At 34.9% G+C, this 14863-nt stretch overlaps 1 protein-coding gene across 3 annotated transcripts in view; it reads left to right on the forward strand.

Moving 5' to 3' along the window:
- ATP9B (ATPase phospholipid transporting 9B (putative)) overlaps positions 1–14863 on the forward strand; it is a 150400-nt gene that overhangs the window by 117053 nt on the left and 18484 nt on the right. For all 3 annotated transcript variants that reach the window (XM_056483873.1, XM_056483874.1, XM_056483875.1), the window contains exons 14-16: positions 2676–2788; positions 6864–7112; positions 14498–14659. In XM_056483873.1, coding sequence (XP_056339848.1) covers positions 2676–2788; positions 6864–7112; positions 14498–14659 — 524 coding nt within the window. The remainder of the gene's footprint in view (positions 1–2675; positions 2789–6863; positions 7113–14497; positions 14660–14863) is intronic.

The following is a 14863-nucleotide window of genomic DNA, read 5'->3' on the forward strand; positions in this document are numbered from 1 at the left end:
TTCTTAATTTGCAGGTGTGATGAAACTTTGTTTGCATAGCTGAAAAAGGTGTATTTTGTTAAGATGGGTTTTTTTCAGAATTTTTTGGGAGGTTTTTCATTACTTCAGCTACTCCTGTTGGTCTAACAACACATCAGGTTAATTATGGCAGTTCTTGAGAGTCTTATGCTAGTCTTGAGAAGCAGGAGAACACTGGAATTGTTTCTTTTCTTTATTTTTGTTTTTAGTTATTTATCATAGATATTTCCTATTAAAATAGCTGATTAAAAGGATAGTATAAGAGATGTATAAGATGCAAGTACTGAATCAGTATTTCCAGCATGTTTATTTTAGTGTCTTTGTTGATTCTGTTTCCTCACCTGCTTTTCCTAAACTTTCTTCCCTGGCCCCTGTTGATTACAGGATAGGAAAATCCATACTTTTCTGTGCAGAAGCTTTTCTTCTCAGCTTGCTGAGAAAGAGGGGGTGGGACACACAAATTTTCCAGCCTTCTACCTTTCTTCCCTCACCAAGCATGATATGGAGCTGGACTGATTTAGTGGTGTCAGAAGAAATAATCTTTCGATATAATAATCATAGGGCTAATTTTGTTTCCTGCTCAGTTTTCCCAAGCAGCAATTACAGAAATAGTGGGAAGTGGGTTTGACAGTTGCCTGCTGTCTCACCTTTTGACTAGCATTTAATTTCACAACTCCTAGAGAGAGCTTTTAAATTCAAAGGCTTGGCAAAGCCAAGGGCAGTGAGAAGGTATTAGCACGCCTGGAAAGTTAGGAAGGTGATAAAGATTGGAAAGATTGGCAAGGAAATTTCTTGTACTGAATATTTTTGCAAAGTGTGTGGGTTTTGTTTTTTTTTTTCTTTTAGAAATGGAGATTTAAGTTTCTCGTGTACAAACTGGAGATTGAATTTTTTCTAGTCTCGAATTAAAGTAAAAAATGTAATGAAATTTATTAAAAGGTCTCAATAATAAGTACAGCTTCTAAAAGTAGAAGAAGTTTATATGATTACTGTAAAACAAAATAATTTCATTTTCCCATGTATAAAAGTAACCAAAAAATTCCAATTTGCTAATTACAGAGATCTGGAACTTTGTGTTCCTGGGTGTTTTCCAGCCTAGGGAATGTTCAGCTTCTCATGTAAATTTTTAATAATACTATCAATATTTTGTAGAGAATTTATACATTTCACATAAACCTTATTTAAATTATTTTTAAAAATTCAAATAATATGACTATAGAAAGAAAAATCCTCAACAGCATGAAAGGAAAAGCTAATGGGAAGTGTAGTTTTTTTAATGGTAAAGGAGGTATTTGGAATGAACATCTTGTACTGGTAAAACAGAAAGACAGGATTTGATAGTACAGTGTGGTAGTACAACAGTGGAGATGAAGTGTCACTGTACAGGTATCACCCAGAAGTGGGAGTGGTAAACATCTCAAATGAACTGGGAAAGACGTGAGACTTTTACATCCCTAGTGAATCTTTGAAGATCTCTGATAGTTCTAGGCCTGATGAGTGCATAAACTCGATGCTGACTGACCAGACAGTGCTGTTTAGCAGATAGTTATAGAATATGTCATGCTTTTAGTCTCTTCTGCTCCTGTTGCTTAGCATGTATTTTGGCATACTGGGATAAAGACGTGAAATAAAAATAGTTAAGTAACTAAAATTAATATGAAATATTTTATTCTGCAGTATTTATTTCCAGATAATTTTCTTATAATCCATTTTAAAAATATTGTAGAAACCCAAGAATATCTACTCCGATACCATGTTGGGTTTATTTTTTTATGATCAGACTTATGCATTTTAATGACACAAAACTGTGTGGTTAAATATACTATTTATACTATATATTTATACTATTTTTATACTTGCTCTGCCTGAGTAGCCGTAAGTAAAAATTTTAGGAAAGGCCATAATCAAAATATATTTTTGTAAGCTGATCATGGAAAGCTAGGCAGTAGTGACCTCCTTTTTCCTCATATACCCCATCAGGCAAGGCTGAAGCTCCCACTCTTCAATTAGAGGTTTTCCAAACCAGAGGACGTGACTGGTTGGCAGAGGTGGATGCAGTGTCAGTCTGACTGACACCCTGTAGTTTCTTACACATGTGAACACAGAAAACACTGATTTTGTTCATTCTGCCTTATTCTGCTTGGAGGCTGAATCTGTCAAATTTGGAAGTCATGTTAGGTCTTAATGACTTAATCTAGGTAACACTGACACTGAGTGTGCTCAATTTTCAGAATGTTTGATTTGGTACATGAAGTGTGGAAAACTTGTATGAATTTTTGGGGTTTCCTGTAGGGTTTTTTTTATTTAGATTTTCTGATACGTGGTGCAAACTCTTGCCCTGGCTTTTGAGAATCAGTCCCATCCACAAAGTGCAAATTTAATTTTTTGTATATAAAGAAAATGTTTTCTCTCTTCAATTTGCATATTTAGTTATTGGCAAAATCAGCTTGCATGTAGAACCAATGATTTCTTACAGAATGACTAACCCTGATCTTTCTCCACAAACATTCCTTTAATTAACTAAATTGCTGCTAACTCATGATTTATTCCTTCTTTCCAAAGGAAAGATTTTTTTGCAGGGGGAGGGAGGAGGAAGTGTTTGTGGCCATCTCACAGTATTTCTCAGTGGTTTATGATACATTTCTCCTTTCTTACAGGAACACTTACACAGAATGAGATGATATTTAAGCGCCTCCACCTAGGTACTGTTTCCTATGGAACAGACACAATGGATGAAATACAGAGTCATATTATAAACTCTTATTCACAGGTAAATAATTTCATAAATCATTTACATTTCTTATGGGAGGGGGAGAGTTTAACAGCATTGAAGCATTGTTGTTAATGTTTATGTCTAGAATTTGAGATGTTATGAAAGTTGCCATATGTAGGTATCTCTTAAGAATAAGATGGAAAAATATGAAAGAGTACATAGTTCTCTCCTGATTCCTGTACTCACTTAGAGATTTACTTTTCTGTTCTTCACTAGCAGAAATCTGTGTTAACTGATCTGTGCAGTGCAGTCTTTCTCCTTCAAATCATCTAAGAGTAAGCTATTCATTACTGAGACTACAAATTACAAGGAAGTGTCCAGAACAACATGAACAGTAATTATATCTTTGAAGTTATTCATTGAGAATAGACATCGAAAAGCCACATTAATTGGTATAACCAAATGGTATAACAGTAGTTGTCAAACTTACACAGGTATATTTAAAAATTCTTTTTTGAAAAATTAAGATTATTTCAAACAGCATAAAATGGCAGGGAAAAAGTGAGAGAAAATGGAAAACTTCATATTGCTTGAGAACAAAGTGATCCTGTTATGTATAAGAGTGCTTGTTCTAGAAAGTGTGCAAGAGGATTGTGATTCCTTGTCTCTGTGTGAATCAATTGTGGGATTCTGCAACCATTGCTTGCATTTCCCACGTATGTAAACATGTTTGGGTGCAGACCTTCCTAAACACATGATTCTACTCTGAAATGAGGATGAACTTTGTACTTTATTTCTATTCTTTGAAACAAAAAAATAAGAAAATTGACAGAAGAGGAAACAAATGACAAGTTAACTAGTATTTCTGTGTTATTTACAATATGATAATAAAATTTTATATAATTTTTTTTTCCATTGTTAACTTGGATACACAAACATGGCTACCTGACCCAGTGTCCTGGTTTAGGGCAGATTTGGGAGGAAACCTGTGAATGGGGTCCCTCTAGAAAGCAAATTCAATCAGCCCATCACATCAGTTCTGGAAAGATTTCCTTGGAGAAAAGTGCAAAAAACAGTTTATTTAACAAGCAAAGTATTCACAAGCATTAAAAAATGAACAATACTAAACAATAAAACCTCTTGCTATTCTGAAGAGATGGCAAATTGAGAAAGTCCTTCTGTAGTTCAGAGAGAGTCCTGTGTGGGTGTTTCTGGGCTCACTGAGTGTCTCTCTGTCCCTCCTGTGTCCCGGCCCCTGTGGGACACAGGTATGAGCTCCCAGTGTTCTGGGTTTTCAGTCAGAGCAGGGCTGATCAGTTCCAAGAAAAAAATAGCCACAGTCTGGGGAACTCCTCTGGCTCAGCTAGCTAAAAACTACCTAAAAGCAAAGGAGAGCTCTCTCCCCTGTCCGTGCTGCAGACAGCACATTCCGGCAGAAGGGATGCGGGGGAGCGAGTGCAGACTCTGCAAACAAACTGCACGCTTCTTCTCCCTACTTCACTCTCAGAAGCAGTCCTAAGGCTGCACAACTTAATATCCAGCATAAACAGAACAAATGATTGAGAATACAAGCATCATAAAGTCACCCTAAGACACCCAGTTAAGTTTGTAGATTGACCTCCTTGTCTTTGTCGTTTCTCTTGTAAAAGGACCGTAGGATCAACAGTTGATTGGAATATCTAGCTGTGCTATGTTGTAAACCATAGCTCCCTTCTTACTTAGTTAAAATAAAAATTTTAGCTCCACACTGGTACTTTGTAGCTTTTGGGAGGAGAGACAGGAGGGAAGAAAGTGTTGAAATGTGCACATTTTTAAGTTTGCAAGTTAAATTTGTAATTATTCTCTATCTCAAGAATTCAACAAGTCCCCTTCTTGAATTATTTTCCTTGGATAAATCTATTTCAGCTTAATTTTTATTAGGTGTAGCCATGAACAGTAAGTGAGACACAACTATCATGCCTTGGAAATGGGAAATGGAGCTCTTTCACCTAAAGATCAGCTGACCAAATCTGGTTCAGAATGTGTTACTGAAATTAACTGCTACTGACTAAATTTATAAAAGTCACCCAAACTTGGCTTCCTCAAAATATGTCATTTGGGTTTTCACAGTAACAACTGTAGCAATAAATTATATTAACCCACAGGCTTCAGATGGCATACCTTGCTCTGAGTGAGTTGACAGCTAAGCACCAGTCTTCTAGGGGTGGCATACTCACAATTACTGGTTTTATATTTTGCAGTTAAATATGCTATCTGAAAAGAATTGCACAATTCCTGGAATTCTTACTACTTAAAGCTTTTACTAATTTACTGTAAAATTTAATGAGTGGTAGCCGTGGTTACAAGTTTTTAGTAACTGTAACATAACTAAAACAAGAAGAGTGAGGAAAGCTTTTCTTTCAGTTGTGGGAAAAAAGATTTCCAAAATGTAGGTTTGCTATTAGTAGATGATGAAAAGAACCTTCTTGGAACGTCCTTTTTTCAGCTTTATATAACAACACTTTATGTTTAAATAATGCTTTAATTATGCTTGTGTTAGTAGCAACTCGTTAAAACAGAATAATGATGGAGTCTCAGTAACGCACGAAACAACTACTAAACAATTGTTTCAATCTGAAAAAGTATGGTGAGGTTTTTTATTTAATCTATGATAATAGAAGCTGCTGGTTAGCTAGGCAGTGGTTCTTGTGTGGCATTGATTTTATCCCTTGTTTGTGTTCTGTTTTATTATTACAGTGGACCTACTAGACTATTGTCATCTTAATGTAACACACAAATCTATTATAACCTGATTATATTTCCCCACTGGAAGCATTTTGTGATAGAGGGCATAATCTTTAATGGAATTTGTGTGAAATTAAATTATACAAGCATCAATAAACATAACATAATTCAGAAGGAGTAAATCAGCTTAATTTATTTGTGACTGTAATGGCATCAGCGTTAGCAGAATGCAAATGCAGAGGTTTAAAGCAGTAGCTGAAAAGCAGTGCCAGATGAGCAGAAAGTTAAACCCTTTATTAGACAACACTGTAATTTGATGGGCAGAATGTTCACGGTTCAGCAGATTGCAGTCAGGAGGAAAAAAGCGTGGATTCTGAAAAGGTTTTCTGAGTTACACTGGAGTGAACGGAAGAGCCTGTGGTGGTACTGCTGATATATTTAATGTGCTGACTTTTAAACAAAAAAAACCAAAACTCAACCAACAAAAACCAATAACCCCCCTAAAACCCCCAACTTATTTTAACTAATTATAAATATATAGTACTTTTCAGAGGAAGATTAGTTCTGTTATGCGCATTTCTGAAGGGTAACTTAAAGCAGTTCTAGTTTAATGGTTATGCAACAGTAATGTGATCTTCAAGTATATGTCAGAATGTTATTTTGCATGATTATTTTATTAGATTATTGCTTTCTTGTAAGGACAAAACATTTCAGCTGCAGCAAAAGCATAAAACTGCATTATTCACAAAGAATATGGAAATTGTGTAAGTTATAAATTATATCAGCAATATTTGTATTTTAATTACTCCTAATATTTATACTTAAAAATTATCTTGCTTTTGTTCCTCTGTTCTCTTCTGATGTCTCCTTCTTCTGATCTCTTCTGATCACCACAAATGTGATCTTTTAAAATACAGAGATTTAGGTGAAGATTTAGAGAAAAGGGTTTCTTTACAGTTTAATGACACTGGTAAAGAAGAATAACAAAACAGCAAATTTCAAAATTTTGTCTCAGCATTTCTGAACTCATCCAGTTGGTGGCTGGTTTAAATTTGTTTAAAAAGGAAAAGACAAAAAAAAAAATCATTGAATGCAATATACATTAAAGGACTATTGTGGCAGATGATTGAAAAATGTAAAATCTGAAGTGAGGTAGCAGGAGTTTCTGCAGAATCCAATCAGCCTATTCAGGCCTTTTCCAACATACTTGTTTTCATTTCACGTTTTATAATTTTCTTCAGGCTCTCTTACTGAAATTTGACTGCAAATGCAAGGTGATGAGCCCATAGTTACGTATAATTTCTTAAAAAGATTAGATGAGGTTTTTATTAATATAGATAGATAAGTATTCATGTTTTGTTTCCTTTTTTGAACTTTGGTTTACTATTCATTATGTTGGGTCTTAAAGGTGCACTCTCAGAACAGTGGGAACAGTACGAGCTCCACACCGTCCAGGAAACCTCAATCATCTGCACCCAAAGTCCGAAAGAGCGTCAGCAGTCGGATACACGAAGCGGTGAAGGCCATTGCACTCTGCCACAATGTCACCCCTGTCTATGAATCCAGGGCTGGTGTGTCTGCAGAGACAGAATACGCAGAAGTGGATCAGGACTTCAGCGATGAAAATCGAACTTACCAGGCTTCCAGCCCTGATGAGGTTGGTGTGCGAGGCTGAAAATCTTTGTATTTCCTAAAGAACAGGGTAAATTAAGTTAAAAAGAGAAGAGCTGTGGGAAAAAAAAACCAAAGTGTTTTGAGCAGAGATTTCTTTAAAATTAGTAGTAATCTGTTTTTATTTTTTTTACAGCTTAGCAAAGGTCTGCTAGTTCTTTGTTGTATAAAAGCGTCTTCAATTATTTGACTTAAAGATCTGTGAAGTGCGTGCTTTGGGGTCAATGGTTTGTTATTTATTATTGTTCTCAAAATATTAATCCATGAATCATAGTGTGCTATTAAAGGGAATATGAAACTGTTCTGAGTGATGGACAATCTGGTACATTAGTTAGAGATGCTACTAGATACTAGAGCATATAGATTCTTAACAGGAAAAAACAAACAAAACCCCCAGAAGGAAACAAACTAAAAAACCCCCATCAAACCTCAAATGCTTCTGTAGAAAAGTTTTTGAGCTTCAAATTCTAGGCAGCTTCATAATCTTTAGGGTTCTTTCAAAATTGCATCAAGTGTAGCACAAATTTAAAACACTGTTTCAATAAAAACATGCCTTTGACTTCTATTGAGATTGAAATTTTAAACAAATCCCAGTGCTTTCATTGGATTTGAGTTGTTGTTCTGAATAATCTTATTTTGGTCTCTAAATTGATTGCCTAAAATTCAATCTAAAAAGATACTAGAAGAGAGAGGCAAAGCTCATGTTTCAAGATACTGCAGAGAGTTCACTTTATATAAATGTGTGTAATTGATATAGTAAAATGAAGAAATAGACTGTTTTGAGGTTGTTTTGCATCTGAAAGTGAGCAGTTTGAGAAGAATCTTTGTTTTAAAGAATTTCTAGCACTTTCTGAAGGTCTGTTGTTATAACCCCAGTAGCTTAGTCATAAATAAATAAGGTTGTTGTAAGATGTGAAGAAGGGTTACGTACCTGAAAGCTTGAATATTTTTCTGGCTGTTCAAATTGATCTCATACAAGACAATGTTTCTTTCACAAACTTCATCCTTCATCCACATAGTGTATTATTCATTTATACATTTGGTTTTCATGTCTAATATGTCACCATATGTAATGCTAACAAAACTGCAGTTTTAGTTCAAACTTCAGGCTATAATTGCTAAAAGTAACAAGTCTATAGCAAGCGTTTTTAGGAATGCAAGAAATAAAATTTAATCTGTCTTCATGTAGTAACAAACTACATTACATACATTTCAGATGCCATAAACACAGCTCATAGTGTCAAGGGATTGTAGAATATAAAGTGGCTGGTTCTCCACTACTAAGGAATGGCAGTCAGAACAGTTTTAAAAATAAAACTCTGGGCAGTACTTGAGATGCTGATCTTTGGCTAAAACCAATAATCCATAATACTGTATGTGGTGTTACATAGTGTGAGCTGATCCACATTATGAATTGAGAATCCTGGAAGGGCATTTGTTTATGATATGTAGTTGTATAATGTTTGACTTGTATTATGCACATGTGTACAAATTTTCATCTGCACATGCTTTCATATTTACTAAGTGTTTCAGCTTAATGAGCCTGTGAGGTACTACTGAGTATAATGAATGACTGCATGAGCAAGGATCTGCCTACGAAAATATGATGACAGCTATAAATTAAGTAAACATTCTGCTTTAATAGCCAAAGGTATTACTAAATCAGGTGAAGAGATGTGCAGTTCAGAGAGAATATCTGATTTTTTTCTCCTGCTTGCTTGTCTCTCCCTGTGGGCTTTTTTATATTTGTTCAGTTGTTTGAAAATCTACTATGAAGAGCAATTCTCCTCCCATATTTACTAAAGAAAGCAGCTGTAAGATTTGAGAATTATACAAGCGGTGCCCTGGGAAGACAGTAGGGAATTTGACCTTGGAAAGATGAAAGGAAGGAAAGGAAAGATGATAAAGTGCTAATATAATAGATCTGGGACTAAGGGTGGGAAGGGAGGTAGAAGAAGAAATCAACAACAAAGAAACTATTTGTGCTGCAAGGGAGAGAATGCACAAGATATCCTTTTAATAGTGATTTTTTTTATCATTTCAACTCATACATTAAAACTAAATGGCAGTGAAATTTAATGTTTCCATTCTAAAACAGCCTTAAATTTCCTTTTTTGTTTCTCAAACACCGCTTGAAACACTAGTAAAATTATCATATTGAATAAATATGCCTTAATATAATGAGAAGTTGATGTTAAATGGAGTCTTATAAAAAGATGAAGCTACAAAAAGCATGTAAACAGCATAAAAATTGCAGCATGACAGAAAAAAGCCTAAGAGTTGAAAGACTAGCAGGTCTTTATCATAATTTTTTTAAGACTTCTATTGATGCAATGTTTGCAAATCACTGGAGCCTAAGGAAAATAATGTAAATGGTTCATTATTTAGCTTATTGAACTTTCCTGCAGTTAGGTTGACGGATGATGCCAATGTTTCCCAATCACCAAAGTACCATTTTAAAAGCATTTTTTATTGAATAAAGTGCTTTGAATATTGCACCCTGGAGCTTTATTTAGGGAAATGGTTCAATTGATGTTTTCTGTTTAACCTCAGCACTGACCTATCACAACATATTTGGTTAATAAGCAACATTATCATTTAATAGACTTAACTGGTTTTATGCATTGTACTTTCTCAACATTGCAACTCTGTTCTCTTAGAATTTGTTTATGGATCTGGCTTGATTGCAGTCTTTTGAAACAAGATGTTATTTGCACAGTTGTCTGTTGCATTATATAATATTGTATGATCCATAGAATGTAAAGAGCAGAGAACATTATGTAAGTATAAACTATTCTTCCATGTAGGAAGGTATAAGAAACAGCTCAGTAATATTCTGACTACATTACACATTTAATTAATTGACTTGAGGAACTCTTTTGAAATTCCTCATATCTGTGTGTGTGTGTATGTGTGTGCATCCATATACAGACATAATATAACCATAACAAAGTATGCACATTTAGAAGTAGGTACATTCATCATAAAAGATGTATTTATCTGTTGTTAGAGTAACCTGAGATTAGTAACTGATTTTGTATTCATAATGCAAACCCTACTTATGCCAGGCTCTTTGTTTCTTATGATAAGTGATCAATATTTCATTTTCTCTGAAAGAGTAGAAAGTTTCATTTGTCTGTCACTTGTCCTCTACAGCTGTAGCATAGCAAACAATAAACATTCACTGAGAACCCACTGGAGGAAAAAGAAAAAAAAAAAACAAAACTAAGCAACCATCCAGCTTCGACGTTGCCGTCGTAGGTGTGGGTTCAGCTCATCTGTAGAAAGCCAGCTACCTTAATGTAATGAACAATCATAAAAGGATATAAGCTAAGCAGGCAAAGTGATAGAGTTCAAAGGTCAGAGACCCAAGCAATTCAGGGCATGCTGTGAACAGGACCCTTTGAGGACCTTTGCTCCCCTTAGTCAGAAAAGGTTGATCAGTCATGATTTTTAATGACTGCTTACTCTCATAAACCAGCCATTTATTGGCTATGCTTTGTCCTGCGCTGTTATAGTCTCAAGCATTCCTAATTCCAGGATCTTGAATATTTAAATACTACCTTAAAGTGTGGTCAGTTATTTAATTCCAACGTTTCTGTCCAGAGACAACAGAGTTGCTAAAATTAATTACAAGGATACAAAGCCAATCATTTAAAAACAGACAGGGAAATTATATGCCCTTAGTGAAGCAGCTTTTGTGTTTACAAAAGTGAAGCTGTAATGTATGAGACATGTTGTATTGTTTAATTCATTTTATTGTGTGTGCTTATTGAAGCAAGACTAATTGTGTTGTTTTGTCAATGTATTGTGAAAAGCAAATCACTCAGTAGCATAAAACCATCACTTGCATGACCTTCGAGACCCACAAAGAATAACTACTCTATAGCTTGTCTTGAATATTGATTGGTAGTTTTTTCACATGATCCAGCTGTATTTTTAGGTTAATAATTTTATTTTAATTATGAAGGGTTTTTTATGAAAAGTAATGGACTGCAAACGTTAGTTATAAAATCATTGTTTATAAATATAAACAAAGCAGGACTGATTGGAGACAGATATGAGTTGTTGAACAGTCCTGATGGAAGTGGTTGGAAACACTCAGGCAGTGAGGGAAAGGATGTCTCACTGCTTTTCTGTTTCCAGAGCAATAGCCTTAACTTAAAAATACCACACTTACAATTACTGTATACCTTATACAACAGTCTGATTTTGAAAGCAGATCCTACTGTCTGAAGTGAAGATGCTCTTAAATACTCTGAAAGAAATACAGGTGGGTTACATGAGAATTCTTCTAAGCAGCAAAACTAGCTTACAAAATTTCCATCTTTAGTCCTTCTTTCTTACCCTACAAATTGCTCCCTCATATATGGCAAAACCATTTAAGACTTTACTTATGTAGGTTCTTTTTTGGTTAAAGTGGTCAGGTTCATTGCAGGGCTCCAGGAAAGCTGTGAGTACAATGTGGTGGAACACCCAAACTGCCCCATGAGGTGGAGAACTGCCAACTGCAGCCACAAGGCAGTGGATCTTTTTCTTAAACTAATGTTAGCTGAAAAGAGAATATTGTACATTGAAAGTGACAATTATTTGTTCATAAACTGTTTTGAGCAAATTATAATGTAAATTTTGAGCAGTTCAATATTTCTCCTGACAGAAGCAACCAGAGTTCTAGAGTGGGCATGTGGTAAATGGAAGCATCTGAAAGATTTAGAGTAAGAACTAAATGAGGTGTTTCTCACTAGCTTGCATCAGATCCATTGCATTTCTGTTTCACAGTGCACAGTTCTTTCCTAATTTGGAAGCTGCTGCTTTGACATTGTCACATGAAAGATGGATGGCCCTTTGAGTTGCTACTTAGGAGGAAGAAAATCAGCAAGTTAGCAAGCAAAATTGTCTCTTTGCCTCCATGTGCATTACCTGCCCTAGGAAACACTACACAGTCAGTGGGTTCACTGCATACCTGTGTCTCAGTAATGGGAAGACCATTTACCCACCAATATGCTTTTATCTCCCAGGCAGCTGGTCTCCATAGAAGAGAAGCTTCATAATAAGCCAAAGAAGATCCATAAAATATTCAAATAAGTCCCAAATCTGGATTCAGGAAACTTGATCTGTGTATGTGTATCAGCAAATTAATGGTTATCTGCAAATAAATATTACCATTGGGATGGATTATTTTAAAACAAAATGGTAGCATCACAATCTAAGCCTTTTGTGCTTGTCCAACCTTTAATCACTTTATTTGACTTCATCCATTTTGTCAGGCTCTGAGGAAGCCACAGCTGTTTCATTTTCTTGGCATTCTAGGTGTTCTTGATTTAGGCACACTGGATTGCAGGACCATTTTAATGTAGAGTTTAGAAATGTGTTGAAGAGAAGAGAATATATTTGTAGAGGGAAAACCTCAAGAAGAGAGAGATGGCTAAAAAGCCTTTTTCTGAACTCTGTATAGCCAACCTTTCAGTATGCATATATTTGTTGAGATTTGTAATATAGGTGTTCATGCCATTTGTGAAATACTTGTTTAGAAAAAAAATTCTGCATTCCAGAAGCTTGAGGTATTTTAATGATAAAATCTGTCTATGTTGTTTTGGATGCTGCTCTGATTTATTCTGAGTGATGGGAGTCAAACTCGTCCTTCTCTCAAGTTTTTTTCAGTGTCCTTGTAGCATCTGTTTGACTCTTGAGCCTTATTGACTGTTTCTTGTATGGTATTTGCCCTGATCAATTTAAAAGGAAAAATAAATATGCCATTGTGTATAGGCCAGGTATAAGAATACAAAATGACTGTGCTGCAAAATGCTAATTCAAATGGTATGTGAAGCCAAGCATAAATGAAATAATAAACAGATTTGAGTCTCCAAATTTAGAACACTTTAGTCCTAGCTGCACAGGGACACAAATAAGATGATAGGGTTTTAGTAGAAAGATGCAATTTACAGGTCAGAATGTAATAGTAACCCTTCACTGTGAAAATTGAAAATTAACCTTGGAAGTACTGGATTGTTTACAGCTTATATGCTACTTCTGGTGAAGAAGAGGAGTTTGTAAAAAGGCTTCCTGTAGTTTTCAAGAATTTAAAATAGTGTTTTTCAAAGTGTGATCTATTCTCTTCCATTACTGCATCTCACTGTATTTTCATGTGGTGATGCCTATACAGATGGCACTACTAGGGTTTTTTACAGGAGTTTATTCCAATTTTAAATTTTAGTAGAAGCTGAGGTGTTTTATTTGTTTTGTGTGAAATTCTTAGTGATCATCATGTCTGTTGAACTTACCTAGAGAATTTTTTACTTGCGTGTTTTTTTACCAAAGTTCTTGATTTTTGACACTTTTTGATTTTTTGAGTGCTTGATTTTTTTTTTTTTCATCTTGCCTGGAATTAATAGCAGAGCCTATTAATCCATAAAAATCATGTGAACTTCATTATAGTTATTTTTCTAGTGGTTTAAAAATCAGTTTCCAGTAATGATTAGTATTTGGAAAACTGAAAGTAGGTTGAGAAGGGGAAGTTTTCTTTAATCAGAAAGAAAAATAAGATACAGAATGTGTCTTGTATATAAACCAGTAAAATCAGTGAAGTGATTTTCCTAAAATATTAATTTATTTGGAAGGAATAAATCACATGTGGTGGTGGGAGATATTTAAAGCATAATACAGAAAAATGTTGAAGCTAGATGTCATCTACTTCAAAGCAGCAATATTTTTAAAACAAGACTTTCCCATGTGAGTTTGTAGGATGCAGTATTGTAAGCTTGGTTTCAATCTTATTTGATGTGAGAAATCATATTACTGCTGAAACAAAGTATTAAAATTATGCAAGTGAGCAAAGCAAACTAAAAATAAGGTCCTTTGCTTACCTATTTGCTACCTATTACATTGTCTCAACTTGCATAGAACTGTAGATGGAATAAAATATTTTATATGGAAATTCTCCCAAAGTCTTTTACTTACATAATGGTCTTGTTGATATAGAAATTGTATTCTCATGTTGCAAAATTTCTACTCGATGTCCTTGGTGTACTGTTGAATGTATGTGGGATGTTTATTAGAATAGTTACTTCTGAACAATATATTCTAGATACCTCATTTTCAGCAATAAGTTAAAAAAAGTTTTTATGTTCTTCATAAGAAATTTTGTAAGCTCTTCAAGGGAAACATGTCATTTGATGTGTTAAGATTTAAAACTCAGTTGCTGCTGTTCACTTTTTTTCCCCCCTAGATTCTTGAAAAGTTTAGACTTTCACCCTAGCAACATTGTTTGGCTTTAGTCTACTTTATATAACAGTAACATAGACCTTTCACTTAAATTTGTTAAATATATCCATTTTTGCTTTTTTTTTTTTTCTTTTCTTCTTCTTTCTTTAGGTGGCTCTGGTGCAGTGGACAGAGAGTGTGGGTCTCACTCTGGTTAACAGGGATCTGACCTCAATGCAGCTGAAGACCCCTGGTGGACACATCCTGACATACTATATCCTGCAGATCTTCCCCTTCACTTCCGAGAGCAAGCGCATGGGCATCATAGTTAGGGTAATTTGGGGGGTTTTCTGGGTGTTTGGTTTGGTTTTTTAAAACATGCTGGCAGAGCAGACTAATTCACTGATTCCTTCTGCAGCAGACAATGCCAAAGAAATTCATTGATTACATTTGCTTGTGTGTGGATTCACTGAATATGCAATGAATGTTGCATCATTAAAATGTGTAACAAGCATTTACACTAAGTTATTTATAAAT

The sequence above is a fragment of the Oenanthe melanoleuca genome, chromosome 2 (genome assembly GCF_029582105.1).
Source record: "Oenanthe melanoleuca isolate GR-GAL-2019-014 chromosome 2, OMel1.0, whole genome shotgun sequence".
NCBI classification, from domain to species: domain Eukaryota; kingdom Metazoa; phylum Chordata; class Aves; order Passeriformes; family Muscicapidae; genus Oenanthe; species Oenanthe melanoleuca.